The 27,129-nt window shown below is 41.5% G+C and overlaps 1 protein-coding gene across 1 annotated transcript in view; it reads right to left on the reverse strand.

Moving 5' to 3' along the window:
* Positions 1-27,129, reverse strand: part of CRISPLD1 (cysteine rich secretory protein LCCL domain containing 1) — a 66,143-nt gene that overhangs the window by 11,516 nt on the left and 27,498 nt on the right. The window contains exons 3-13 of the mRNA XM_048840991.2: positions 18,534-18,652; positions 18,252-18,384; positions 15,922-16,037; positions 15,117-15,217; positions 13,491-13,670; positions 13,331-13,391; positions 13,135-13,201; positions 12,007-12,137; positions 6,829-6,872; positions 6,668-6,740; positions 4,348-4,423 (exon numbers count right to left, since the gene is read on the reverse strand). Of these exons, the coding sequence (XP_048696948.1) occupies positions 4,348-4,423; positions 6,668-6,740; positions 6,829-6,872; positions 12,007-12,137; positions 13,135-13,201; positions 13,331-13,391; positions 13,491-13,670; positions 15,117-15,217; positions 15,922-16,037; positions 18,252-18,384; positions 18,534-18,652 (1,101 nt within the window). The remainder of the gene's footprint in view (positions 1-4,347; positions 4,424-6,667; positions 6,741-6,828; positions 6,873-12,006; positions 12,138-13,134; positions 13,202-13,330; positions 13,392-13,490; positions 13,671-15,116; positions 15,218-15,921; positions 16,038-18,251; positions 18,385-18,533; positions 18,653-27,129) is intronic.

The raw sequence follows: 27,129 nt of genomic DNA on the forward strand, positions 1-27,129 counted from the left end.
AGTCGTCCCTGCTTAGATGCAGGGAGAACGGAAGCAGAACCAAAATTTTCTAAATCAATTTACAAATAAAACACTTTGGTCAGCCTGCTATGTAGCAGTATTTTCAACCTTCTAGCCTAGCTAGTGAAAAAAAAAAAAGTCTTAACTAGAGCTTCACAAATGCTGCAAAAATAGGTTTGCAAAACTTTTATTTCCTTTGCACAATGGATGCATTTTTTCCAAGCAACATGGCTTCAAATATTTCTGTATAACATGGATGAATGTTGAAAAAGTAAATTGTTTAAAAGCAAAACTCTTAGGAGACTAATTAGAGGCTATTTGGGACTATTTCTCAGCAAAGCGCACAGGATTTGGCCTTTTGAGATCAATGGGACTTCTTGCTTGAAGAAGGTGAGTAGAAATTAGTGTTTATCCTCTAACAAGATAGTCTGCTGTAACTCATCTTGACTCCAGGGCGCTGACTTCAGACTGCTACTGGGGAGCTGAAAGTAATTCCTTCCTCAAAAGGCACACGCTTTTCCATTTCCCCTGTTGACATACAAACTAACAAACATGCACATGAGTAACTCAGTGAGATGTACTGAACTACATAAGGGACTACTCCCATATGTAAAGTTACTCATGTACATGAGGTTTCAGAGTAGCAGCCGTGTTAGTCTGTATCCGCAAAAAGAAAAGGAGTACTTGTGGCACCTTAAAGACTAACAAATTTATTTGAGCATAAGCTTTCGTGAGCTACAGCTCACTTCATCGGATGCATTCAGTGTACATCAGTGTTTGCAAGGTGGGAGCCCAAGTTATTTATTATTACTTCTTTCTCATAATAATGAGTAGTACATATATAGTGCTTTTCATCCATAGATTTCAAAGTACTTTAAAGTGTTTGAGTATCATCACCTTGGCCAGCTATTTGTCATCACACTACTGAGGACTGATTAAATACGCAGGCTAATGCGGCTTACTGGGAAAACGGTGAACTGCTTCCTCTGCAGCTAACCCACTGCTGCTCCCTGGAGAGATGACAGAGGAACACAGCGCAAAGGACTGCATCCTTCCTACTTCCCGCTGCTGCCTGCTCCAAGACTAAGCATATCTCCTCCTATGTAAAAATCCTATGCAGGTTAGAAACAGCGTGCAGTCTGTATCTAAAGTCCCCTGCATATTGTAGCAAGACAACGCACCTCCTAGTAGCACCACTGCTCAGCTGCAACAACTTTCTCCTTACCACAAAACAGATAAATAAATACAGGAAAATCCATTGGTTTTCTGACTGAAAAATGGATGTTTTGAAAATGGATTTGGTTTGTTAGAAAGTCAAAAAGCAATTCAGTTTAAAGGATCATAGACTAAGGTGAAGAAGAGTTCCCACCTACTTTTAAACAATTAACAATTAAACTGAAGGTAAAACTAGCAAAGAGTGTTGCCAGGTATCATAATGGCAAAAATGTACACTATTTTAATGCTTAATGAGTGTAATCTAAGTGATTAACTGCACAAGATTGGACTCGATAAAGAGGAACTTTGTCAAAGTCAATTGGTCTAAAACTTGATCTACCTTGTTCACATTCATTGATCACATTGTTGTTTCTCTTGGAATAATTTTCCAACTAGTTAAGCACCCACCTTATAGTGGCTCCACCTAGGCTATTTTTCCCTGGTTTATTTATGAGAAGATAATGTGAGACAGTATCAAAAGCCTTACTAAAGTCAAGATATACCATATCTACTGCTTCCCCCCATCCATGAAGCTGTTACCCTGTCAAAGAAAGCTATTAGATTGGTTTGACATGATTTGTTCTTGACAAATCCACGTTGACTGTTACTTATTACCTTATTATCTCCAAGGTGTTTGCAAATTGATTGTTTGATTATTTGCTCCATTATCTTTCTGGGTACTGAAGTTAAGCTGACTGCTCTGTAATTCCCGGAGTTGTCCTTATTTCCCTTTTTACAGATTGGCATTATATTTGCCCTCCTCCAGCCTTCCATGAATTTTGCATGGCTCAGATAACTCTTCAGCCAGCTCTGTGAGTATTCTAGGCCCTGCCAACTTGAAGATATCTAAGTTGCCTAAGTAATTTTTAACTTGTTCTTTCCCTATTTTAGCCTCAGATCCTCTCTCATGTTCACTGGCGTTCACTATGTTAGACATCTGATCGCTAGTAACTTTTTTGGTGAAAAATGAAAGAAAAAAGTCATTTAGCACCTTTTCCATTTTCACATTTTCTGTTATTGTCTTTCCTTCTTAGTTGAGTAATGGGCCTACCCATCCTCGGTCTTCCTCTTGCTTCTAATGTATTTGCAGATTGTTTTCTTGTTACCTTTAGGTCTCTAGCTAGTTTAATATCATTTTGTGCCCTGGCCTTTCTAATTTTGTCCCTACATGCTTGTGTAGTTTTTTTTTATATTCATCCTTTGTAATTTGACCTAGTTTCCACTTTTTGTAGAAGATTCATGCAATTCTTTTTAACTGACATTCATGCCACAAAACCTCTCTATCCAGTATCCTGGGCCCAGATTTTCCCTTATATTCAAAGCCATGGAAGGGGACTTTTCATTAGGATTTTCTTGAGGAGATCCCCCTGCATTGTCCAATCAGCAAGGTGGTGTTTTCCCCCACAGCAATGCCACTCCAAAACACAGCTGATCTTGTGGAAGGGCCTGCACTCATACTGGCTCCTTGAAGCTCTGCTGACTGCTTGCCATCATGGCTCTTTCCTTCCCCACACCATTTTTCAGTACCTCTAATCTCAATTCAAAAAAATACTATACATGTGTATAATAAAGCCAGGCCAATCTTCACCAGGTCCATTTGTTTGTATGTTGTATGTTCTGGCCCTATCCATTGTCTGTATCTTAGACTATAAGTACTTCAGGGCAAGGACTGTCTCTTTTTCATGTTTCTACAGCACCTAGCACAATGTGGTCCTGCCTGGGGACCTTGGGCTCTCCCTGGGGACCTTGGACTCTCCCATAAAATAAAGATTGAATAATCATGGCTCAAACAGAGTTGCATTACCAGGGACCCTTCTGTGCCAAGGTGGCACCAAGTGACCCTGAAAAGAATCAGGAGAAAGTTCAGACATGAGACTGTGTTAACTTTTTTGACTATTTTCTGCAGGACCAGAGGGAGTATCATGTGTGTCCCATCCTCCGATTCAACCCCTAGCCCATTCACTGTGTGGGCCCTAACCCATTCAGACATCCCATCACCAAGTCCAGGAGGAAAAGTATCATACAGAAATCCAATCCCCCCTTTCTACATAAAGTAGGAGAGATCCTCACCCTAACCCTCTCGTGAGCCCAGTGAGACATGATCTGAACCCCCAAGGGGAATGCATATGAGTGCGGGGGTACAGCCATATAAGCATGTTGTGAACAGAGAGGAGTAGGATCTTTGCCAGTTCCAGATATGTTGCCATAAGGAAAGCTTTTTGGGGGATTGGAAGAGCAGTCACCATATACAGATTTTGTGAGCAGGAACCCTACAGTGGCAAGGGCTGAAATAGTATTCAAAAAGGGGAAATGGAGCTGTGCTCTGCTTCTGGTGGGTGAACTCCACCCAAGACAAGCATGTGTGTATGTGTGTGTGTGTGTGTGTACTAGAGTGAGGGTATGAGTGATTGGGGGGAGCTGGGGCATGACTTTCATGCTGTATGTTTGAAAACATGCTTCAAAGATTCTTTAAAAGGAATTAAACATGAATAACTGTCAGCATTTCAGTGCTCAGGAGCACTTCTCTAATAACAATGAATGGGTACTGTACTCCCACTGGAGAAAAAGAGATGATAGAGAAATAGATTTCATTTTTCAGATTTCCAAAAATAGCTTTATGGTATTCTTTTGCTTTCCATCAGAAAGTCTTATTTATAATTTTGAAGACTGCTACAAATATGTGACTGTCCATAACTGAGATATGTCCAAAATAATAGGATTACGTATATTTATTTTTAGAATAACATGGTATTTCATTTCACTGGATTCTAGAAAATACATTTGTATCTGGAGAGGGTCATTAAGGGTCTAACCCTTCATTCGTTGCTCATGTCATACAAGTCAGTGGCAATTTTGACCAAAATTTTCAAGTTTGGGTGCCTATAGTAAGGCATGTAAATCTATACTTAGGCACCAAATAACTGTCCTGATTTTTAGAGGAACTGAGTACCACTGAATTCTGTGGGAGCTGTGTGTGCTCAAATCAGGCATCCAAGTTTGAAAACTTTGGTCTTTGAGTGCATGAGGTACATAGGATTAGGCCTCAATTGTCACACTATGCAATATCCTCTCATTGTATACAGTTTCATCATCCACATTCATGAATATGCTTGAATAAATTATGCTACTTACATCAGAATAAATTCGAGTTCCAATTACACGCGCATAGTGTGGGTTTGCCTGCATACAGTTGCGAGGACAATACACTCTGAAAATTGAACACAAACATACATTTTAATAATGTAACTACAATATTACAATACCATGATATTTCATGAAACTGGGCTTCAGGATTTGACAATCAATAAATTCAATGATAGATAATGATAAGGTGTCCATAATGATGATATTAGATCGATCAGCTAGCATTGATGCTATGGACTAAGAGGTGTTATTGATGCACTTCTGGTTCCTGGCAAGAGTGGGTGGTGGAGGACTTCAGTAGCTCTCGGCTTTTCTGGCAAAGAAGACGCAAGGGCAGTGCTGGGCAATTGCTGCCTCTGCCCTGAGGAACAGTTACAGGTTTCTTTCCTCAAAATATTGAGGCATAAGCTTCTTTTGATGAGTGAGAATGTTGGCTTCAAAAAAAACAGCTTACACATTTTGCTGAAAGCTATAAATTGACTTATAAACAAGATACTCACCATGCCCTACTTTACCAATCTATTAATATTTCTTTGCAAACAAATATTTCCCTGACCTCCTATCCTCCAACCCCCTAATGAAACAACACAGAGCAGTTTCAGACCCTTTTATGATATCTATTTGGAGTACCACAAGGATTTTCTTGGAACCCTCTTATTATTCAATGTGTGTGCAAGACCGTTAGGAAAGTAGGTAAAAAAATCACGGGCTAAATTATTTTCACTGTGCTGATGACAGCCATCTCTACTGCATCCGATCCAGACAGAACCATCAAATGCCTTTCCTGGTGCCGAGGCACCTCTGGGGCATGGGTAAGAGTAAGTTGGATGAAACTTTGTCCTGAGAATACTGAGGTGATATGGGGGTTGGAGGAAGGAAGCACAAAAACTGGAAGTTATATTAGTTCCTCCAACATCTGTGACCAAAGGTTGTAATTTGGGGGTGTGGTTAGACTCCCAGCTGCTTCTGGATGATCAAATAGCAACAGTGATCAAGACGACCTCTCTCCAGCCTGTGCCTGGCTATTCCTCTGCAGCCTTTCCTCTTAAAGACAGACCTTGTCATTGTGATAAATGCCTCTGTTACCTGTGATTAGTATTTGAGGTGTGGTTGGGAGACTGTGGAGGAGAAGTGCTGTTGCCATGATTTATTGCTGCTTGTAACTTGCTGGGTTGTGTTTTTTAGATGTATGTCCAGGGCACCCAGACAGTGTTGGATAGGACTTTGCTTTGGAGTTTTTAAAACTGATCTCTTTGTCATTCTTTGACTTCAGGTTTTTATTTTTAAATGTTTTCCTAAAAACGGCTTCTATTTTTTCACTTTAGAATGTATTATATTGTGTAGTAACAAGAGAGAAGAAAGATGGGTATAAGGATGGGATTTGCTCCATCCATTCCTGCATTTCACTCATTTACTTATTTCTGCACCTTATCCAGAAAGACTATGCAGCTATATCCAAACACCACATGAGTCCAAGGAACCAAATGCTACATTATGGGATGTTTTCTTAGCAGTTCTGGCTTTGTGTTTGCTGACTCTATTGGCTGTAGGACAGCTACAAAACTACTCTTGTGCATATCTCCACCCTCGCGGTCAATCATGCTACACTGTATTTACCTCTGACCCATCTATGGTTTTAAGAATGGTTACAGGTTTCCTTCCTCAAACTATTGAGGCACAGTCTTCTTTCGAAGAGTGAAAATGTTGGTTTCAAATACACACCTCACACATTTTGCTGAAAGCTATAAATTGGCTTATACACAAGATTCTCACTATGGCCTACTTTACCAATCTATTAATATTTCTTTGCAAACATAAACAGTTTCCTGACCTACTATTCTCCAAAAAAACCCAACCAACCAAACAACACCTAAGACACAGGGATGTGTCAGACCCTTTCATGATATCTATTTACAGAGGAGGAAACTGAGGCTCAGAAGTCCATTGCCCAAGGCACACAGCAAGTCAGGAATATAGAATGGAATATATATATTGCAGCCTCTTGGTCTAACCACTAGACCACACTTCTGAAAAGTGCAAAAAAACTCATGCTCTATAGAAAGTGTAAAAGACCCTTTATTAAGAATAAATAAAAGTATACAGATCCTCCTCTCCTCAGAATGTATTTACTAGCTGACAATGTTCTTAAACCAGAGCCTGAAAGACAAGCAAAACATTTGTGATGAGATTTTCAAAGATGCTGAGTACCTACAGATCTCACTAACATCAATTGTGGGTGCTCAACACCACTGATAAAAAAGACTATTTCTTTGTGCTTTGATCTGACAGAAAGATTCAAGACCCTTACCTTGGGCAATGCGAGGCTGGTTTTTGAAATGGGCATAGCTGTTCCACTGTTGTTTCACAGGTGATAGCTTGAACTGAAGAAATAAAACAGAAACTAATAGATATATGCAGTCAAAATACAGTCCAGTGTATGATGAAGATAATATATAAATAAATGCTAACCTGTTACTTTGGAGACTGTGAAGGAATTAGCAGACTGATATTTGCTAACAGAAAGAAGAAATAAAAGAAAAAGTCAACAATCAAACAATTTATTTCATTGATTTCCAGACATAGGCCCTACACTGATTATGCTTAATTGGAATCCACTAGTTCAGACCCCAAGTATGGAATTCCTGCATGTTCACTGCAATTACTGCATTTAGTTTACATTCACAGTGAAATTCAGCATGAAATCAAGGATTAGCACAAACATGTGTTAAGCATTGGATTTCCCACATTGTCAATGACTTCATTTAACAGTACAATAACAGCTAATGTAATCGGGTTCCATGATTCTGTTTTAGTCAGGAGTGCCAATCAGCAGGAGCATTCATTGTCCGTTTCCTCACTAAGGACCTAACCACAACATTAACATCATGCAGGCATAGGATGCTGTTCAGTCAAAACCAGTGTCAGAATCTGGAACGTGCATTTTCAGATTCATTTCTGCTTTTAGATTCAGTTTCTACATTCACATTGTTACTGGTATCATAATCAGGGCAGCAAAAAGGATACAAATTTTCTTTTTATTAATAATTACATGGTCACCAGCAATGTCAATTCCTTTTCCTGTCTCTGAACCTTTATCTAATAACTGGTCAGTACTTTTCTTCATTACTTCTTCATCTCAAGAGGTGTGCTACTAAGTCCTAAAATCTTTGGGTTTTTTACAACACCCTTAACCAAGAAGTAAATGACCTTGTTTGACTTTGGTAAGTTTAATTACTAAAGGAGGAGATGAATTCTTAGTCAGCTCCAGAATGGATTACTGTGATGTGTTCTAGTTGGGCTACATGCTGTACTTGGAATGGCTTTCCTGCTTATTTATTTATTCCTATTGGATGCTAATTGCACATCTTATACACAAGATTCTCACTATGGCCTACTTTACCAATCTATTAATATTTCTTTGCAAACAAATATTTTTCTGACCTACTATTCTCCAAAAAACCCCAACCAAACCTAAGACACAGGGATGTGTTAGACCCTTTCATGATATCTATTTACAGAGGAGGAAACTGAGGCTCGGAAGTCACCACTGTCTTCCAATTTGCTTCCAGTTGCAATACAAGATGTTGGTTTTAACCTATTATATAAAGTTTTAAATGGTGTGGGTCCTTGCTCCCTTAGGGTACACCTAGACTAGGATAAAGGTGGTGGCATAGAGAGGGCAAGTTGTGTTTTAACATGTGTTAGCTGGTCAAGGTGAACGCTAATAGAGGAAAAAAATGGAAAAATATAGTCCTGATTTCAAGTCTAGCTTCATCTTGACCATCTAACACACTCAGGATGTGTCTACATTCAAGCTGGACGGTATAATTTTCAGCTCAAATAGACACACTGGTGCTTTGATTGAGCTAGAGAACTAAAAATAGAAGTGTAGCTGTAGTGGTGGAAGTGGCAGAAGGGGCTGCCTGCCCTAAGTATGGTCCTGTCCAAGACCCTAGATACAGACATGGGGCAGCGAACTCCTCTTGCTGCCTCAGCAACACTTCTTTTTTTGACATGCTAGCTTGATCACCACTGGGCATGGCAGAGAGAGAGCAACAAGGGGGCTGTTCATTGCTCCTATGGCTATGGCCCGAGCCCCAATGGCCCCAGCCCCAACATAGATTGACAGACCTGGAGTCTGCTCTAATTTATACCATGTGGCTATGGCATGCAAGGGGACTTCGGCCAGCTGGAGACTGCCTGGGCAAAGTGAATTGCAACCATGCCACCTCCCTGCACACCCAAGGCTGAAGGAAATTGTGGTAACAGTCAGCTGTGTTGGCTCTATGCTTGCTGCAGGTTCCTCCATACTGGGATAATCTCCACCTGGGAAGATGAAGCCAGTTTCTGTCCTCTTTATGCTGTGTGGCTGATGCAAAGTACAGAGTGAGCCACACAAACGGGAGTTACCTCAGAAAACCTTTCCTCACATGACATTCTGTCCAATCCCTAATTTAGATTTGTAACCCTCCTCTGGACTTTTCTAATTCCTGGATGTACTTTTTAACAAGTGTGGTGATCAATACTGCACATTATTCTATACACACAGAAGCATGTGAATTATAGCTGGACATTATTGCATTTTCCCTTACCAAGGTAGTAAAAGTAGTATTAAATTACATTCCCACATGCTACATAAAGTCAGTCATGGTTTGCAGGTTTTTCTTTTCAATATCTTTTATGGTTAAAAATACCAGTATTGGGAGCGAGGTCAGTATTACAAATGTCCACACTGCAAGTAATGTCCTCTGGCTAATCACATGCTGTTTTATCTTCATTGAGGTTTGCATCATTGAGAAACAAATGATTAGATTTGCACGTGGCAATCCAGCCTGAGTAAGGAGCAGCACACAAGAGCAGGATGAGAACTCAGACCCAGTCTCACCCCTGCTTCTCCTTGCACTAAGTGGAAAGTAAACTGCGATTTCGCCTGGGTGCTGGTTCAGCTGCACCAGCCTGTGTGCACCGCACTGGCCTGTTTTGGGGTCAGAGCCCAGGCTCCATCCACTCCACATCCCCGTTTATACAAGATAGGCATGAACAAAAACAGCAACCGACAATTATCGTATGTTAGGATGAACCTTACTTTGTTAATACTAACACTGGAGTAACACTAACCTCTTGGTAGTCTAAAGAGTTAGTACTGATGCTGCGCCCTAGCTGAGCCCTGTCAGACTATACCCTCCATTCCCACCGACCACATTTTTTGTTTGTTTTCTTATACGAGTTGAGAAGTATTTGCACCTGCTTTCCTATACAATAACTCCAGCAAGATTTCAGATAAGGATCCAAACTTTGCCACACATTTCTGACTCAAACCTCCAGAGTGTTTTAAGTTATCCCATCATTAGCAAATGTAAAAAGTTGTGCCAAGTACAGAATTGTAAATTTGCATGAAGTTTCACATGCAGATACTTAGCCTCGTAAGGAAACGGTTAAACATTTACTTAAATAGATGTACTTTCATGTTTTATGTGAGCACGTACTAGGTGTGATTCACTTCTAAATACAATTTCTTATGGTTATTAAAGATCCCATAGCACTATTCAGAAGAGCAGAGAGGGATGTGCTCCAGTATCCCGGGAAAATTCCAGTTTAGCTAATTATTATACAATATTCTGCCTACTGTCGCCCTATAGGGCTAGCCTGTTTGCTTGCTTATATAGGTTTTCTTATGGGTTTGATTATTTGTTTTATTATACAGATTTGTACTAGAGTATTTTTGGCCGTAGCTCAAAGAAACTACAGGCCACATCCTGTATGTTGAGTTAAGGCAAGTTAGCATACATATGTTTGAGACCTTTAGCCTAGTTAGGTGATGATGAGCTAAAGCAGAAAGGATTTATATGTTTGTGACCTTTTATATAGATAAGTGAGGTTGCTCAAGCAAGCTGGTATAGCTAGAGGCTACCTAAGTTCATACCCTCTTCAAACTTTGCAGGTACAACCCAAAGAACATTGAAATAACTGGTTCGGCCAGAAATAACAGATGTGAGAATGAGCTAATGGTGATTAATAGGTATGCTTATGTCAATAATATGTACAAACATGCCAGCCTACAGCGTACATGTACCCTGATACTTTGTGGGTGAGGAAATTCAGTTTGGACATGGAAGGAGGACACATAGTGCTCAGGCTCTATAAGAAGGGTAACCCACCATGTTAAAGGGCTTTTCATCATTGTTCAGTTAGTTCATTAGTTCGTAGTTGTTCCTTAATTCCTAATTGTTAGTTCTTAATTCTTGTTCTTAAGTTACTTAGTGGAGTCAAACTCTAAGTTAGCTTCTATAGTCTTTCTATAGCTTTTTAGTTCTAGGTTCTCCTAAGTTATTCACCACACACTTGAGAATTGAGGAACCTGAACCATCGGACTCTCTTAGCATGCAAGAGGCAAGGCTGGTCCTTTGTTTCTTACCACCAGGTTATCAAGGAAGGGTGTGAGTATATTAATCTAGAAACCTTTCTGGTATATAATACCACATGTACTTCTAAAACAATATTATTGCCTTTGCAATTCTGATGATTTTCCATTTGATTACTATTTGATTACTTTTATCTCAATAAAAGTCTTTAAGGATGTATTTTGTTCTCAGTGTGAGTGTCCTTGTTATACATCTCGAGGGTCCTTGAAAACGCTGTGTAGCCTGATTCAGGGACAAGAACCTTATTATCTTTTGATCAGATTATTTGGTGAGCCTATAACCCACATTGTATAAACAATATTATTAATCTCCTAAAATTAGGCAACACTGCCATGGTTAGTCCTTAGAAACATTACCAGTGTTACACAGGATGAGCAGATCATTTTAACTCAGGCTATGCCTACACTACCACGGTAAGCTGACCTACGCTACGCAACTCCAGCTATGTGAATAACTTAGCTGGAGTGGACATACATCAGGTCGAGTTACCGCGGGGTCTACGCTGCGGGTGGTCGACAGGAGAAAATCTCCCGTCGACTTACTGTATTCTTCTCATCAGAGGTAGAGTACAGGGGTCAACTGAAGAGCTATCTGCAGTCAATCTGGTGGGTCTTTACTAGACCCGCTAAATCGACCACCGGTTGATCAATCTCAGATCCCGGCTGTAGTGTAGACCTGCCTTAACTCAGTTTCAGTATGCACTGTTCCTTTGTAGGTACATCTTTACATTTGTATCGGAAATAGATGAATGCTGCAAATATTGAGGTAATTTAATCATAAATACTAATTTAGCTATCTGAGAGACAAGGGAGGGTGAGGTAATATATTTTATTGGGCCAGCTTCTGTTGGTAAGAGAGACAAGCTTTGCATTTACACAGAGCTCTTCTTCAGGTCTGACTATCTGACATAATTGCGAAGGACAACCATTATACATTTTCCCTGCCTCTTCTATTTGATATAGCATTTTTGTCACTTCCTATCCCATATCTGTTCTGTCATTTTGCAGTATGCTCTTAAGAATGGCTACACTTTCAGGGTAGGTGAAATGATACCTGTATTCCAGTATGTGTCGTTTTTACAGTGCTTTCAGATCCTTCAGGTTTAAAACAATTATATGGGAAAACTATTATTGTGACTTATTTCAGGTTAAAAAAAATGCAATATATTGGAAACATCACACATTTTAGTTGTAAGCACACAAAGTATCAGTAATCTTACACTTACCCAATTGACTGAATGCCATTTCTATAAGATTTGATGAAATAGTTTTTCCTTCCTTGCCTAGTGATATCAACCCAACCACCATCATTGTCTAGGATACCATAATGTATGGCAGCTCTACAAATGCTGGATTGCTAAAAAATGGAGCAAGAAAATCATTTCCGTGTCAGGTGAAACAATTATTTTCCATTGTATTTTAAATTTGAAAAGGCAGTTCTTCATTACAATTGTGTCCAATATGCAATATTTGCATTTGTTAAAGCTACTCAGCCTTAAGCCTTGCAGTTCTCATTCCCATCAAACTATTCCAAAAGCCAGGGATCAGCCACTCCACCATTTTTTCCTGCCCACACTCCCTATTCTGGGGATTAGGAGGTTGAGTGGTGAGTCACTACATGAGGCCTTCACCACTTGGGGATTCCCCTACACAGAGGTAGCCAGTGAAACCACTTTTTGGCTGCTTGTGCCCTCAAAGTGAGGCAAAGCAGTGGGAGCATGATCCTGAATCCAGCCCTTACCAAACTTGGCATAGGTAGTATTACCGGTGGGGGCTGGAGCCTCCACAGGCATGCCTATTATGCTTAATGTAGTTGGGACAGCCACCACCCCACATGAAGAAAATGTCATTTTCCCATTACTGAGAATGAAAGCAGACATTTTCATAGTGTCTCTTGTTTCCTCCCTTTTGTTTTAGTGCCCAACAATGATATGCAACAGGATAAAGCTGGAGGACCAGATATTTAAAACTAAGGGTTAAATTTATACATCTAGACCCATATTCCAAAAAGCAGCCTATAAATATGCACCCACAAAATCCTAAACAGCGTTTGTACAGATTTACAGCTGTCTAAATGATCTGTACACACAAATCCTGCTTGTGTGGAAAAATGTGAGGTATTATATACCCAAAAATTACATGTTCAGAAGTGCAGGAACAAATCTAGACCAGGTTGAGGCTACCTTAACAATTTGCAGTAGGCTTTTTACTTTTCTGAGCATAGACTTCTTCAGAATGCATTCTTGCTGATAACACATTTTAGCTAATATTCCAAATTAAAAAGACAGAATTTCATTAATTATATCTATACTAAACTCAATTTAAAATATATATATATATGTATATATGTTTACCATTTCATAATGAACACTTCCAATCACTTTGCCCTTACTATCCAAGCAGCCAGCAGGACATTCATACCTGGAGATTTAAAATACAAATTAGTTTGAGATCCTATGATTGCAACAGGGGAAATATTTTAGTTATTTCAACTGTTATAACAACAGTTTAGAATAATCTGAGATAGGCAAACTGTAGAATGTATCATACCTATTGCAAGTTGTCCCTTTGCACTGGTCTCTTAGCCTTACTTCACAAGAAACAATCTGAGCTAAATAACAAAAAGCCAGTTCCATTAAAATGTCTTAGAATGCTTTTTGTACTACTTGGTTCAAATTAGATGGCACATAAAAAAATGCAAACTCCTTACACATTTGTTGTGTGCTTATTACTTCATTTCTCTCACTATCATCGCTCCTTGTAGAGCCTGCAGGTGAATGGGTCCTTGACCGACTTTGTGATGTCGTATCCTGTGCTTTGGATTGCTGCCGTTCAATCTCGTTGGTTTCCTCCTCTGGCTCATGAGGGGAGTAATGCCTGTCTGAACCCTCTGTTTTAGTGAATGATAGAGACAAATAACTTCTCAGAACAGATTTTAGTCCATTTTTGTAAACGGCACTGACATGAATGTGGAAACTTTTGTGAATATTCATACTTTTAATATTTTGTTTTCATGGAACACTTTAAAAAGATGAACAAAATGAAAAACTTGATCCTTCCATTGACTCATGGGATTCATCAGCTAGATGAATAGCTGATGTTTGGTAACATATACCACATACTTTATTGGTGTCTCACTTAGATGTTTGGCTCACTTTGTAGCACTGACAGCATAGTTTTACGTGTGAATGTGCTGGCAATATTTCTACTGCGGTAACTTCCCTCTGTCATGAGGGAATCCATAGACCAATAGTGGTATTTCTTCACATAATGCTACCTAACAAACCTTTTAAGTGCAGTTTGCTATGATTAAAGAAATTGGGCTTCTAAATCTATATCCACCTGAAATTAGGCCCTTTTCTAGGTAAGTTAATCAGGATCCTAAATTTCAGAGGTGTTTACATCTGAGCGTAAGTACCTTATTTAGGTACTCAACTGTGACCCAGATGAACAGCTGAAGAACTGTATTCAGTAATCTTACTTTTCAAAAGTATTAATATAAGTGACTTTCTGTGTGCCCCACAGAACTGGGGCTGGTAGGAACCAGGACCCTGCAGCCCCAGCTGCACTGCTTCCTCTGGGGGGCTGCAGCCAGGGCCAGGGGCTGCAGCCAGAGCCATGCACCCCAGCCCTGTGCCATCCCGGGCTTGGTGGAACTGCAGCCAAGGCCGTGCACCCCAGCCCCATGGCTTCCCAGGGCCTGTAGCTAGGGCCACACACCCTCTTGCAGCTTCCCAGGGCCCTGTGCCCCCCCACCGGACGGCGCTTGGCAGGGACTGCAGTGGGGGCTGCGCACCCCTGTCCCGCAGCTGGGCCAGCTCTGGAGCAGGGGCTGTGTGCCCCCCATGGCTGCACCACCGCTGCGGCCATTGGAGTCAGGGCTTGGCCTGTTAGTCGTCCCCCGTCGCCCCCTCATGGGACTCCATTCCTCCCCCCCGACCTAGCCCTGACCCCGGTTATTTGTAGTAAAGTATAGGCTCTGTGAATGTTTGTACATTGCCTGTGACCTATTTGTGACTTTTACTAAAAATAACCGTGAAAAAAATCTTAGCCTTACACATCAGTAAGTGATGTAAACAATATGCAGTTGCATCCTGCACCTTCAACCATCACTGAAGTCAATGGAAACTCAGCACACTTAACTCTTCATAAAAAGGGCTCAGATTGTCACAACATCAGGCCTTTAATAGTTGCCTGAGCAAAATTATACAACAAGTATACAAAATTATATCTCCGCTGTCTAGAAGCATAATAAAGAGAGGAAAGAAAAATGTTATATTTATGATGTCCAACCACACAATCCAATTGCAGCTGCATTTGTTGAAATGGTACATACCCCTGTAGCAAAGATTTTCTCTGCAGCCCCCTCCAAAACTAGGTGGACAAGCAGAACAAGGGCGGCCATGTTTGTAAGGAGCATGACCCCACCAGTTGCCCCTTAAAAAGAAAAATGCTAATTAGTTAAAACATGCATAAATGTATTCATTGATAATATTAACATCATTTCAACATGTGGTCAAAGAAAATGAGGAAAAACTTGTTTCTATTTACATTGACATTTGAACTGTGATGTTGTTATAATAAATCAAGCCCCCTAAAGGGGTGTTTGACTTACAAGAGTCTGGGTTCAGTCACTGAGAAACTCATGAAGAGGAAATTGAGGCAGTAGCATGGTGCAGTGTTGGATCAGGTGAGACCCTGTTACTAGTATACTACCTAAGCTAAATTCCTCCACCATAACTGAACGGGATTCCCACTGTCCTGGACTTCGGTCACCTGAAGGTACAATTTGACCCTAAGCAAGGTAGGCTCTCTAAATGAGAAATCTATTGCTTATTTGGTAATGTTATACATCTGCTAAAATAATAATGGGGAGATACCTTTATTTTCCAGACAAAATGATACAACAAACCACAGTAAAGCTCTCTAACCCCAGAGCACTAAAAGAAAGGCCAGAAAACAAACAGCCTGTTTTTGCTTCATTCAGTTATGGCTTCATTAGAAACAAAGTATCTTTTTGTGGCTGTTCAGAAATAGAAAATTTAGCTTGATTTTCTCTGGGATTATTTTCTGGATTATGCAGTATTTTGCCCTTTCAGGATAAATTTTACATTAAGTGTTAGCCTACTGTATATACTTACTTGGGAGAATAATTGCACACTAAGTAGACTGCTTTTGGCCAGATCTGTCCCCAGATGTTCATATTATGACACAAGTTAATAGCACAACCTATCCTGCTACTTGTGGCCCATACCACCTAGATGACAGGAAACAAGAATACATGTGAAAATTAAATGAGTGATTAATACAAAACAAACATATCTATGAAACACTGAGCTAAAAAAATCAAATTACAAAAAAGCAGTAATGTTTCTCTCTCATACACATCTACTTTTGGACAGGGAAACACTCATGCATGGAGTTCAACTATTATTTAAAATTTGAACATTCAGTACCAAGGGTGATGTATATTGGTTGCTGTTGGTCAGATCTCTGGCTAGTATGAATCTGTTGTTCCAATGACATCAATAGAGTAATGCTGATTTTCACCAGCTGATGATATGGCCATTCAGTTATATCCCTTGTTACAAAGAACAATTTTATGTTGATGCATAAAGGCTTTACCAAAAAAAAAGCTAAACTGGGAGAAGTTGGGCTCTTACATATCACAGTTATGAACACAATGTAAGAACACAGAAGAAACTCAGAATTAGGTAGGTAGATAGATGATAGCCAATAATTGCTAGCAATTAACAAGCAAGCAATTAACACGAGTAATTAAACTATTAACAAAAGGCTTCATTCACTGAAAATACTCATGTCTACTACAGACCACAGATTTTAAACAATTAGGGAATTCGTGTCATTGCAGTTGAAAGGAAAGTTGTATTTCCTTCATTCAGCTGTTAAAACAACGCTCATTACAGAATTTTTAAAAGATTCTAAAAAACAAAGGCTGGAATTTTCAAAAGTGCTGAAGGGAGTTAGGTGCCCGACTCCCATTTAATTAAATAGGAGTTGCAAATCTCATTCCCTTAGGCCCTTTCACCATCCCAGCCTAAAGGCTCAGATCGATTCTGTGCAGAACCACCAGCACGTTAAAGGTATGTCTATGCCGCACACTCCTTTCACTGGAGTATAGAGTACATACACTACATGCTCCCTTGGCCCTCCAGACAATAAACAGCATTGTAGACAGTGAGGCTTTGCTAAAGTGACTAAAGACATGCTTGAATGCTGTGGGTGTATAACTTACATGGCTCTCTACATGCCCAAGCAGTGCCTCTCCCATCTACATTGCTATTTTTAGCAGGATGGCATCCCACTGCCACCCTGCTGCAGGAGTTTTTCTCCACCACAGGGAATGATCCTGGCAATGGGGAAAGACCCCAACAGCTCCCTGGAGCCTTTCTCTACTGCAAGAAAGTGCCAGAGCCTTTTCCCGCTGTAGAGAGACTCCAACAGCAGGGACAGGCTCTGGAGGCTCCCCACTGCCAGGACAAGCTCTTATCATCACTGCAATAAAGGGCTTTGGCAGCAGGGAGCTGCTAAAATCTTTCCTCTCTGCCTCTCCTGCTAGAGCCTCTCTCTGACATGTGTAGCTACACACTAGGGTGGACACAGCCTGCTTTTCACTGTGGTGGGTAGCTACATACATACTCTACACCAGTGGTGGGCAACCTGCGGCCTCCAGGCCGCACGGGGCCCATCAGAGTAATCCACTGGCGGGCCACAAGACAGTGTTTACACTGACCATCTGCTGGCACGGCCGCCCGCAGTTCCCAGTCACCGCGGTTCGGTGTTCCCAGCCAATGAAAGCTGCAGGAAGCAGGTGGTTTATTTCCTATAGGATGTTTGTTCCTGATTATTCATAGGACAAATCTCTTCTTTCTTTTCTGCACTATAAATTTCTACTGCACATGAAACTCCCCTTGATGTCAACCGGCTAACTCCAGAATATGCAATCTGCAAAGTGGACTTGAAAAGAGGATTTTGCAAGTAGTGGATGAAATTCACACAACTGCGCCCCCATTATCCCAGAGAACTTGGGCTTTGCGGGGAATCCTCGCATAGGTTGAGAGGGTGGAATTCTCACTCTCTCACCCGTACATCCCCAAGCTGCAGGAAGTCCAGAGATATGCAGCATAACCCCACTCCATACCACCTATTGTGTTGATTTACAGCCAGTGATGAATTCTGTAGACCCAAACCTCCTTCAGTGGAACATATTTGGCTAACCTTAAACTTAACAATAAGTTAAATTCTAAGTCCTTACCCAAAGTGAATGGATAAGAGTAGAGACTGAGTGAAAAGTTAGTAAGGACCATAGACTTTGGCTCCCAAGAATGATAGGAACATAGTGCTTCCACATTTTCCTTCAGGTATTTCTCTAATGCTGTCCTCCTGAGGCACCATGGGATTACAACTGTGAAAAACAGGAATAACTTTGTGGTAAACCAAACACACATACCTGTGTATAATGAGTGCAAACAGGACCAGAACATCTGTAAGGACAATAGGGATTGCATTCCTGAGGATAAGGGTAGGTGAAGTCTCTCACTTCATCATACCATGCTTGGACATGAAATGTTGGAGGCCTGTATCTATAAAAAACCAACAATGTTTAATAAAATTATAGCCTCTATAGAACAACCCTGAAAAAAAAAGTATCTTTCATCACTCTGATTTTAAATAAGAAATAGATTTCCTTATGATTCAAAATTGTTTGAGATAAAATGGTATTTTAAACTACCTTCCCCAATGTGCCCCCAAATTCTGCCCAATTGATGGAAGAAGGCTTGCAGGTCCATGTTCCCATAGACAAGTTTCAGCCCAGGATTCTGCAGATCTCTCCAGCTCTACATCCCACACCTATGATTCAAGAGAAAAAAAGATAGGCACGACCTGAGATATATTTTGTGGCTATTTCATGTATCTGAAAAGAATCTCACCAAAACTATTTTTGTTTTAAGTTTCTTGTTTTTCAATTAAAAAGGCAGCTTTAAATAGCTTGTCCCCTATTAGGGTTATGTAAGAAAAAACTTCCTTATAAAACCATGAAGTAATAGAAATATTTTCACAGTATTAAAAAATGTCTTTTCCCCCCATTTAAACAATTGCAGCAGCATTGTGCGGTGCAGGAAAGAGAAACTACGAAATTGACAAGCTCACTTCAACTTTCTGGCTGAATTATATTTTCTGTTTTGTGAAATTTCTTGCATAGTGGAAGGCAGAATTCTTAGCCAAAAGGGTATTATCCAACACACTTTCAGCATAAGGGGTTTCCCCCCCGAGTCCCACAGTTTATCTGAAATGAAGGGTTTTTCTCCTCCTTTTTCATAATCAGCTTTTGTAGAAATAACATAAATGTATGATGAAATAACATAAATGTATGATGAGGCTGGTAAAATAGGTTATGTTCAGCATGTGAAGCAATTCACTATGCCACTAAGTGGAAAATATTTCTGTCCATTCCAAAGTGTTTTAGAAAGTAAAATAAACTGATATATGAATTATGGTCCGTTTATCACAGTGTCCTTTAGAAGCAATTGTCGGAGTAAGCTTATTGCTGAGAGGCAAACAGAAGCTTGGAAGTTTCCCTCTCCTTCCAACCATATATGAAAACTCACCTTTTCTCTGATACACATCACCAGTAGAGACCATCTTACTATGTTTGTACTGTCTGTACTGCACTAACCAGGCAATATTAATTTTAGAAGAGGCTTTTTTCAAAGTTGAGCAGGTATCTCCTCTTTTAGTTCAAGCACCATAGTAATGCTGCCTGACTTCTATCTCTGACCGGGTAGTTTCAGAAACATCCTCTTTTTCAGACAACCAAAAGCTCAGCACATTTGAGGCAGTACTGGATTTCTTAATCAATACCAGCTGTCTGTGAGAGGTTGCTTCCAAGATACGGGAAGTGTGCAACATTCTCTAGAGGGTTATCGTAGGTCTGTATTGCTGGTGCTGGCAATTGTGCAGCAGGAGCTTGCTGATGGAGGCCTTTTGTCTTTTGAATGTTTTGTGTCAGTCCCATTTTCTGGGATACTTCAGCAAAAACATCGATGAAAATCTATTTCTGAGTGAGCACTCAGTACAGCATTATCCGCATGCTGAAGCTCAACGGCTGAAGTCGATGATGTTTTGAGTCTGGATTGGAAGTGGCCAACGTTGAACAGCCTGCCATCCATTCAGTAGATTCGCTGCACTCCTACCAGGATCTTATCAGTAAGGCTAAGTTCACACATATTTTTAGTAAAAATCACGGACAGGTCATGGGCAATAAAGAAAAAATCATGGAAGCCCATGACCTATCCATGACTTTTACTAAAAATGTGCATGACAAAATGGGGAGCTGTGGGTTCCCCGGGGGCCTGGCTGGGAGCTGCAAGGCATCCCCGCCACCTGTGGTTCCCAGCTGTGGGGCACCCCCAATGCCCCTCCAGGGCATCCTGGCTGCCCGCAGCAGCTCCAAGCTCCAGGGGCACCCTGACTGCCCGTGGTGGCTCCAAGCTCCCCTACCCATGTTGGCTGGGAGCTTGGGGCCCTGCAGTTCCCAGCCACAACAGGAATGGGGGGACACTGCGGGCTCAAATCACAGAGATCTCTGGAAGACACAGAATCTGTGACTTCCATGACAAAATCGTAGCCCTACTTATCAGTGATCAAACAAAGCACTGCAGCAAGGAAGATGGAAAAAAGAGTGTTTAGGCAGTGACACAGCCCTGCTTGATGCCTGTATTAACCCTAAAAGGAGATGTAATAGATACATTACAGTGGATCACCACTTGCATGTCAACATGAAGGAGATGAAGAATGGTGCAAATTTTGGTGGACATCCATACTTAAGAAAGATTTTCCACAATGCTTCCCTGTTAAGGGCATCAAAGGCTTTTGTCAGGAAAATGAACACCAGGTATAGTGGTCTGTGCTGTTCTCTAAATTTTTCCTGCAGCTGGTGAGCAGTGAAGATCATGTCAATAGTGCCTCTAGATGGTCTAAACCCACACTGAGATTCAGGTAGAATGTCTGCAGCAAGAGGAAGACGACGCTCCAGGAAAAGTCTTGAAAGAACCTTTCATGAAGTTGCTAACAGATAGATAGCTGTATAATTTCCACAGTCAGATTAATCTCCTTTCTTGAAAATCATCACAATCATAGCATCTCTAAATTCATCTGAGATTTTCTCATGGTTCCAGATTTTCAGAACAAGAGTGTGTAGCTGTGAGGTGAGTTCCTCTCCCCCACGCTTATAAATTTCTGCAGGGATTCCATTGACTCCAGATGCTTTGTTGTTCTTCATCTTCTTAATAGCTCCACACATTTATTCCAATAGCTCCACACTTATTCTGAGTTCATGATTGGGTGTTGTGTGATGCAGATGAAGACACTGTCATCAACAGCAGAGTCCTGATTGAGAAGATCTTCAAAGTGTTCCTTCCTGCACGCACTGACAGCTTCCATTTCTTTGATCAACTTCCCTTCATCCTTAGATCTCAGAAGGGTTGACTCCCAGACACATGGGCCACATATAGTTTTAACGGCATTAAAGAAGCCAGGCATATCATGAGTTTCAGTGAGAAGTTGAAGCTCATGCGATTTATCCAGCCACCAACTGTTCTTCATGTTGCAAATTCTTTTTTGGACCTCTGCCTTTGCTTGTTGGTGAACTGACTTCTTTTGCACAGACTTGATGTTGTTCTGCCAGACACAAAAGGCCTTGTTTTTCCGATTGACAAAGATTTGTTATCTCCCGATCATTTTCAACGTTCACAAGAGGTTTCATAGTAGAGAACCCTAGCACATCTTTGGAAGCACCGAGGATGCTAGATTTGAGGGCATCCCAGGTGCTGCTGAAACATTCTAGTTGTCTTTTTTTGAGATTTGTCAGTTTTTCACTGAGGCATTGGCGGAAAAGGTCACACTTTGTTGGATCCTTGAGTGCCTCTATGTTGATTTTTCTGTCTGCATCATTTCCATTGCAGCCATCATTTAGGGGCCAGTCTGATGGTCATGATCGAGCAATGAGGCAATCATCAGTCATTGCCTCCAGTCATAGCTTGAGTAATACGGACATCTTTGCAATCCCGGGCCCAGACAATGACATTGTCAACCAAATGCCAGTGCTTAGATTGTGGATGTTGCCATGATGTCGTGCATTTGTTTTGCTGGTGGAACACAGAGTTAGTGACAACAAGTTCATATTCTGTACATTTGGTCAGAAGAAGGATACCATTTGAATTGACCTTCCTTGCTAATCATTCTGTTCCATAGTTTCGACTCCCATCTGACTCTAGCATTAAAGTTTCCAAGAAGGATGACCCGATCTGTCACTGGTAAACCAGAGAGGACTTGATCAAGGCTGGTGCAGAATTCTTCTTTGGCATCATCATCAAGTGCCAGGGTATACGCATTAATAACAGTAGCATATTGGTTCACTGTGAGTTTCAATCAAAGAATCATAAGATGTTCATTGATTCCAACAGGGAGCTCATTAAGTTGGTTGACAAGTTCAGTTTTGATGCGAAATGCAACTCTGTGTGAGTTCGATATTCTGCTTCAGGTTTTCCTTTCCCAAAGAAGGTATATCCACTTTCTTGTTCCTTGAGCTGTCCCACTCCTGCTTGTTGGCTTTCACACAGGGCAGCGATATTGATGTCATATCACTTTAGTTCTTGGGCCACAATTGTGGTACGACACTCTGGATGATCAGTATTACTTTGGTTCGTGAGAGTCGTGACATTCCAAGTCAGATTAAATTACTTTGCTGATTTTGACCGCTACAGGATGATTCTTCTGGACATGGTAATCCAAATGGGAGGTGTGAGCCAGGCTATGTTTGGAGCACATTTTCTAGCCCCGTCCCCATGTGGGGTGAGCAGAGCGGATCCTAAAAAGGACTGCTCATTCAGTTACAGCTGCCAAAAACGCACTCCTGCCTCATCCGAGTGTTTAAAGGCCATCTTGTAACTGCCGCCTCCATGTCAGTTTATGACTTGGAGCTCCCAGACATCACAATCCTGCTCCCGTCGCCATTAGCTGGTTACTAAAGGACCTGAGGTATGTCCTGGTAGATAGTGGTTCCATGAAAGACACCTGTGCATGGATTATTTTAATATGAAGAACTGTTGCACACCAGTTTCCCCACAGATTTTTGATGAGACAAGATCCTAATCAAATGGCAAGGAGACCAAGACAATTGGAGATCTTGCTTCACAGCAGCCTTCACAGCCATTGAGGATATTAGTGTCGACCTCCACCTCATTTGCTGTCTTTAACCATTACTCTTATCAATATGCCCATAAGATATAAGACATACCCATATGCCCATTTTAAGGGTAAATTTGGGCCCCCAAACTGTAGCGTTTATTGTAACAGAATCAGGATACTAATGATGGAACAGACCTTTCAAGTAATCTAGGGGAAGATCCCAAAACCCACTGAAATCACTAGGATACTTTTTCCTATTGAACTCAGTGGGATTTGCGTCAGAAGTCCTTAGTCTACCACTTTGTCAAGGCAGGGTTATCGTACATGCATTTGGTCCTGTCTAAACTTAAATGTCATAAGTGCTAGGATTCCTTCCCTGTCCTTGAGAAAATATCTACTAGACCTTGCAGTCAGGAAGTTTTACCTGACTTTAAGCCTAAATCTTCTCTCTTCTTTTTGACCTATAGATCCTAGTTACAGCTGTGTATGCCACTATAAATATCTTCTTTTCCTTCTTATTGTATCTGCCCATCAAAAATGGGTAGACTGTCATCTTTCCACTACACAGAGTTAGCTCTTTTAATCGTGCCTTTTAAATCATAAGAACATAAGAATGGCCATAATGGATCTTATATCCCTTACTGAATGAGGGAGGCAACCTAGTGACAGAGGATGTGGAAAAAGCTAATGTACTCAATGCTTTTTTTGCCTCTGTTTTCACTAACAAGGTCAGCTCCCAGACTGCTGCGCTGGGCATCGCAAAATGGGGAAGAGATGGCCAGCCCTCTGTGGAGATAGAGGTGGTTAGGGACTATTTAGAAAAGCTGGACGTGCACAAGTCCATGGGGCCGGACGAGTTGCATCCGAGAGTGCTGAAGGAATTGGCGGCTGTGATTGCAGAGCCATTGGCCATTATCTTTGAAAACTCGTGGCGAACCGGGGAAGTCCCGGATGACTGGAAAAAGGCTAATGTAGTGCCAATCTTTAAAAAAGGGAAGAAGGAGGATCCTGGGAACTACAGGCCAGTCAGCCTCACCTCAGTCCCTGGAAAAATCATGGAGCAGGTCCTCAAAGAATCAATCCTGAAGCACTTGTATGAGAGGAAAGTGATCAGGAACAGCCAGCATGGATTCACCAAGGGAAGGTCATGCCTGACTAATCTAATCGCCTTTTATGATGAGATTACTGGTTCTGTGGATGAAGGGAAAGCAGTGGATGTATTGTTTCTTGACTTTAGCAAAGCTTTTGACACGGTCTCCCACAGTATTCTTGTCAGCAAGTTAAGGAAGTATGGGCTGGAAGAATGCACTATAAGGTGGGTAGAAAGCTGGCTAGATTGTCGGGCTCAACGGGTAGTTATCAATGGCTCCATGTCTAGTTGGCAGCCGGTATCAAGTGGAGTGCCCCAAGGGTCGGTCCTGGGGCCGGTTTTGTTCAATATCTTCATAAATGATCTGGAGGATGGTGTGGATTGCACTCTCAGCAAATTTGCGGATGATACTAAACTGGGAGGAGTGGTAGATACGCTGGAGGGGAGGGATAGGATACAGAAGGACCTAGACAAATTGGAGGATTGGGCCAAAAGAAATCTGATGAGGTTCAATAAGGATAAGTGCAGGGTCCTGCACTTAGGATGGAAGAACCCAATGCACAGCTACAGACTAGGGACCGAATGGCTAGGCAGCAGTTCTGCGGAAAAGGACCTAGGGGTGACAGTGGACGAGAAGCTGGATATGAGTCAGCAGTGTGCCCTTGTTGCCAAGAAGGCCAATGGCATTTTGGGATTATAAGTAGGGGCATATCGAGCAGATCGAGGGACGTGATCGTTCCCCTCTATTCGACATTGGTGAGGCCTCATCTGGAGTACTGTGTCCAGTTTTGGGCCCCACACTTCAAGAAGGATGTGGATAAATTGGAGAGAGTCCAGCGAAGGGCAACAAAAATGATTAGGGGTCTGGAACACATGAGTTATGAGGAGAGGCTGAGGGAGCTGGGATTGTTTAGCCTGCAGAAGAGAAGAATGAGGGGGGATTTGATAGCTGCTTTCAACTACCTGAAAGGGGGTTCCAAAGAGGATGGCTCTAGACTATTCTCAATGGTAGCAGATGACAGAACGAGGAGTAATGGTCTCAAGCTGCAGTGGGGGAGGTTTAGATTGGATATTGGGAAAAACTTTTTCACTAAGAGGGTGGTGAAACACTGGAATGCGTTACCTAGGGAGGTGGTAGAATCTCCTTCCTTAGAGGTTTTTAAGGTCAGGCTTGACAAAGCCCTGGCTGGGATGATTTAACTGGGAATTGGTCCTGCTTCGAGCAGGGGGTTGGACTAGATGACCTTCTGGGGTCCCTTCCAACCCTTATATTCTATGATTCTATGATCAGACCAAAGGTCCATCCAGCCCAGTATCCTGTCTACCGACAGTGGCCAATGCCAGGTGCCCCAGAGGGAATGAATCTAACAGGTAATGATCAAGTGATCTCCCTCCTGCCATCCATCTCCACCCTCTGACAAACAGAGGCTAGGGACACCATTCCTTACGCATCCTGGCTAATAGCCATTAATGGACTTAACCTCCATGAATTTTTCCAGCTCTCTTTTAAACCCTGTTATAGTCCGAGCCTTCACAACCTCCTAGGGCAAGGAGTTCCACAGGTAGACTGTGAGCTGAGTGAAGAAGAACTCAACGGCAGTACAGTTTATGTAGCATTCTGAGATGGCAGCATGACTTGGTAATGGTGCAGCTTGAAAGTCACCACACTGTGCTTTTGCTAGTGCATTGTGACAATGCTACTACATTCAAGTCTGCTCAGAATTTTGCTATATTTAGATTTAGTTCAGTGAACGTGAGCATGGCTGGTTCAAGCTGTTTCGTATATTTTCTGAACTGTGTGCCCAGTCCAAATTTAAATCCAAACTGCATCAAAACAATTACCCATATGGATGGTCTTATTAAATGGATCTTAGGGATGTGCTTTACACTAATACAAACATAAAGTGTAATCTTCTTTCCTGCAAATCTCCAGAATAGTCTGTCTCGAAGGCAAACTAAGTTTCATTTTATTCTTTAAAGAACCACCCAAACTATATTAACATTCTATTCTGAAGACCTCATAATGTCTTCTTCTTTAAAAGCAGTGAGTCACAAAGAAAAGGATTTTACCATCTTCCTTTTCAGAAGTTTCAAGTACTTTATGCAGTTAATCCAAAATCTGATTCACTGCTAGATCTAATTCTGATTCACTGCTAGATCTAATCTAGTTAGTCTGTCTGTTGGCGAGCAAGACCTAAAGCTGAGGCTTAAGTGACTTTTAAGTGAATTTTCTGCAGAGAATGATAAAATGTATCCATCCAGAGAGCTGCAAGAACAGTCTCTGATGAAAACATTTTATTAATTGTCACCGCTGATGACAGATGAACAACTGTACTCCAGGGCACTGTTGAGATTGGATAGTCTTCAAAAAGTTTCTGAAATGTTTCCATTTTTCAAAAGGCTTTCTGGCCAGAAGGTATAGTGCAGTCTTCTCATCTCTTCTTTGTCCACATTAAAAAATATCCTCTCTATTCCACCAAAAATAGGAATGTACAATTCTTCCTGCTCTTAGACTACATTTTCAGCTGCAGTTGAGAAACACTCTGCACGGCTGAATAGAGCGGGCGCAAAGAAGGCCTGTGCAGACTCCCAATCTTAGGACAGCTCTCTCCTGTTCCAGGCTCCTGGATTAGGTTGCTCTAACTTGCACTAGCTGCCAACAGACTCTAGGAAACATTCAAGTACCAGTGGAATACTGAGGCTCAGGGATGCCTTAGGCATGCCCCCCAGCCAAAGCTCATACTGCAGCAGCAGGACAGTAGTGGTTTAAGAGCCATTGCAGGAGCTCTATTCCAACTGAGGATCCATGTATGCATGTGAGATCCTCTAAGGCCTGAGTCTACAGGGTTAGGGCTGGTCTGTTGTGGCAGAGCAGCTGAGAACAGCCAGAGTGTGTCATAGGATTGGGGTCTCAAAGTTTCATAATGGGCCACATTCTGAGGCCTATTGATACATAACAACTCTCGGTTTTTATGTTGCAGAGGTTAAAGCTGTGGCCTTGGGGTAAAAGATCCCTGGATCATGGTTTTTATATTAGCAGATGGTGCCT

The sequence above is a fragment of the Caretta caretta genome, chromosome 2, assembly GCF_965140235.1.
Source record: "Caretta caretta isolate rCarCar2 chromosome 2, rCarCar1.hap1, whole genome shotgun sequence".
In the NCBI taxonomy this organism is placed as follows: Eukaryota; Metazoa; Chordata; order Testudines; family Cheloniidae; genus Caretta; species Caretta caretta.